Here is a 3,703-nt window from a genome sequence, read left to right on the forward strand (position 1 = left end):
GTGCCTGTCATCTAGAGGAGAATATAACCAATTGGAAAACAGACTTTATATTTGGTTCCAAATAGATACACCACAGTTTTTACTGTATTTACTTAAAGCAGTTTTCCTTTTATATACAGAAAATATTAATTTAAATGTCAGCTTTTGCCTTTCATAACATTGAAATCAGTACCATGTGTATACTAAATACATTCTTTACCTATATCTAAGTGGTTTCCATTGCTTGAACAAGAGACATATAAGAACGCCTCCAATCAATAATGTTGACAAAGTGTCTTTCGCATGTGCCCTTTCCTGTCTCAGGAAGTTAATATTTAATTGATTTTGGTATCTAAACTGCCACTTCACCCTCACACACACTGGGCCTCCCCAGAGCAGTGTGCTGAGGACGCCAGCATGGGGCCCGGGAAGTGGGCTTGTGCGGTCCTGCTGCTGCAGCTCTGCTGTGCTGGCTGTGGATCCTGTGGGAAGGTGCTGGTGTGGCCCTGTGAAATGAGCCACTGGCTCAACATAAAGACTCTTCTTGAGGAACTTGTGAAAAGAGGACATGAGGTGACAGTTCTGACTCCTTCACACAGTTTTTTCATTGACTACAGGAAGCCTTCTGCATTTCATTTTGAAGTGATCCCTATACCAACTGACAAAAATGTTTCTGAGAATGTGATAAATGAGTTTATCGAACTAGCTGTGAATGTCATGCCAACACTGTCATTCTGGCAATCAGGAAGACTACTGCAAAAATTCTTTCTTCAAGTAACTGAAGATTTGAGACTTCTGTGTACAAGTACAGTCTACAACCAATCGCTCATGCAGAAGCTCCAGGAATCCAAGTATGATGTGATGATTACAGATCCTGTGGAGCCCTGTGGGGATCTGGTGGCTGAGATGCTTGGGATCCCTTTTGTGAACACGCTAAGGTTCTTCACGGGCTACACCTTAGAGAAATACTGTGGGCAGCTTCCAGCTCCACCTTCCTATGTGCCTGTTCCCATGGGAGGACTCACAAGCAGAATGACATTTATGGAAAGGGTGAAAAATCTAGTGCTTTCGTTTTTGTTTGACTTCTGGTTCCAGCAGTATGACTTTGAGTTTTTGGATCAGTTTTACAGTGAAGCATTAGGTAAGAAACCCAATTTTATGTTAAGCTACATTTCAATGTCACCTAGGAAGCTGAAGAAAAGCCAAGGAAAATGAAAGAGAAATGTTTTCAAAACTTTTATTTTCCTGTAAAAGTATTAGTGAGAGTAATAACTGTTCAGTAACATAAATAGGACATGAATACAAGGACTCTTACTCTAGTTGTATGCTTTGTATATACTTTTGAAATGCTTTTGTAGGAGTCCTTGACATTTCATTATTATTTTAAAGCCAAACAAACAAACAAAAAATCCACAAAATATTGTTTAATCCAATAAAAGATATCATTCTTGTCAGATATAGAACAGAAAATCCTTCAAGTACAATGAAATTTCTTTCTCAGGACATACAGAAAAATTTTTAATGGGTAAGATTTATAATGTTAGTTGAATGTGTAAGAAAATCTTCTTGCTGTACTCCCCAGATAAACAGACCTGAACTATTTTGAGCATGGTGTTATGATTATGACATAATTTACATGATCTAAACTTCTACACATGTTGAAACATCACTGGTTAGTAGTATCCAATTAATGAAATTTTCCCCTTTACCAAATTCATTGAAATATCCATTGTTGTTATTCTGGTTTGAGCTACTGTGACTTCTTATTGCACATGAAATTGACACTAGAGCATAAACTGCAATAAATAATAAGCAAGAACACACTGTAGAGTAAATACACAGATGATGTTTCTCATTTAATGGAACTCAGTGTCTGAAGTATCTAAGGTGGGAAATAACTGGGTTCACTGTTTAACAACTATTTTTCTCACAGCACATAAACAGTCTGATAGGAAATTCAGTCAGCTTTACACTCAACTATCTGTAGAATTTACCAAATTCATTGAAATATCCATTGTTGTTATTCTGGTTTGAGCTACTGTGACTTCTTATTGCACATGAAATTGACACTAGAGCATAAACTGCAATAAATAATAAGCAAGAACACACTGTAGAGTAAATACACAGATGATGTTTCTCAGTATTATGAGCAAATTCTGCTGACATGTCTTTCAGGTATCAAGACCTCCACTGTTGTCTTTTGCTCTTGTGCTTCTTAGGTGTAGTTTTTGCTCATTCATTTGGACAAGGTCATTTATTTTAGGCCCTCAGAATGTGAAGGTGAAATAAAGAAAACACATCTTGCTTTTAAAGTTGGAGATTTTATTTATTAACTTTTACACATGATATTTTAAAGAACTTAATACTTAGTTTCGAATAGGTAGCTATCTCTGTTCACCTAGCTGACATGACCTCGGCTGCAAGTCTTCCTTTCTCCATGTGAGGACATGATGTTTATGTATGGAAATGGTTCCCTTCATTACTCACAAGCGTACATGCTTCTTCATAACACTATGAAACTGATACCCAGAAATCCCGTGCAAAGAACGTCATTGAACCATAACAATATTGGTGTTATTCAGTGGAATATCAAAAGAATATCATTTAATCGTGCAATATTGGTGATATCTGTGCACATATCTCACAGTAGCAGTGGGTGCATGCTGCGTCTGACTTAGTCTGACTTAGAGAGAATTGTTATTTTTATGGAAGAAATAATGAATAGCTAGCTTAGAAGATGAGATTGGACTAAGAAGAAATAATGCACTGTGCTTCGTTGAATCTCTCAGTGGTCTGTGTGACTACTCACTATAAAACCTGTAAAACAAATGCACCATCTTACATGGAACCTGGAAAGTCCTTGCGAGGTGACTTGAGGTTTATGTGATGCAGCTCGTCTATTTTCTGCCACTTAACTAGGGAGGAAAATTTAGTGCTAAACTTAGCATTCTATGTGCGGGTATTTGATTTTTGGATCTTTTCTTGGAATCAAATGATAGTTGTATATTTCTTTTCTTCCACTACCCTTAATCCTCTACTCCTCCCTCTGTGGCATGTCTTGTCCATCCGCTCCCACTCTTCTTTCTGCCTAACCTTCTCCATTTTAACATAGAATTATTCAAAAAGACCTCATTTTTCTCTGTAATTGCTTGCAGGAAATTATTGGTATTTTTTTCTTCGGTAACTAAATGTGTTAATGTCCTCCACGTGAAATTCAATTTCTTCAGGAAGGCCCACTACGCTATGTGAGACTATGGGCAAAGCTGAAATCTGGCTAATTCGGACATACTGGGATATTGAATTTCCTCGTCCATACCTGCCTAACTTTGAGTTTGTCGGAGGCCTGCACTGCAAACCTGCCAAACCTCTACCTCCGGTAAGTCCATGATGAAGAATGTTTCACATACCTTAAAATGCTTGATTTTCTTTAAAGATTGCAACTTCAGTAAGAGAGAGGTTTTGCTCAATATCTTAAACATGTCTCTCCAAATTTATTTCCCCCATTACATTGGTGTAATGATACTTGCCCTTTGTCTGCTTGTGGTGAAAGTGAAAATGATTGAAGTGCTTTGCTAAAATTATCTGAGTCTATAGTGTGAGTGCTGGAGTGGAGAGATGGGAAGACAGTCATGGAGATCACTAAGGAGACTGTTTCAGTCTTTCTTACAAGCTTCTAGAGTCAAAAATTGGGATAGGCCCCAAGGAGTTTAATGGGGAAAGATGC

The 3,703-nt window shown here is 37.7% G+C and overlaps 1 protein-coding gene across 1 annotated transcript in view; it reads left to right on the forward strand.

The window, feature by feature from the left end:
* Positions 1–365: 365 nt before the first annotated feature.
* LOC102028700 (UDP-glucuronosyltransferase 2A3-like) overlaps positions 366–3,703 on the forward strand; it is a gene marked incomplete at its 3' end in the record, with an annotated part of 11,089 nt that continues 7,751 nt past the window's right edge. The window contains 2 exon segments of the mRNA XM_013518566.1: positions 366–1,120; positions 3,207–3,355. Coding sequence (XP_013374020.1) covers positions 397–1,120; positions 3,207–3,355 — 873 coding nt within the window.

This window comes from Chinchilla lanigera, unplaced genomic scaffold, assembly GCF_000276665.1.
Source record: "Chinchilla lanigera isolate Chin_1 unplaced genomic scaffold, ChiLan1.0 scaffold00046, whole genome shotgun sequence".
Lineage (NCBI taxonomy): Eukaryota > Metazoa > Chordata > Mammalia > Rodentia > Chinchillidae > Chinchilla > Chinchilla lanigera.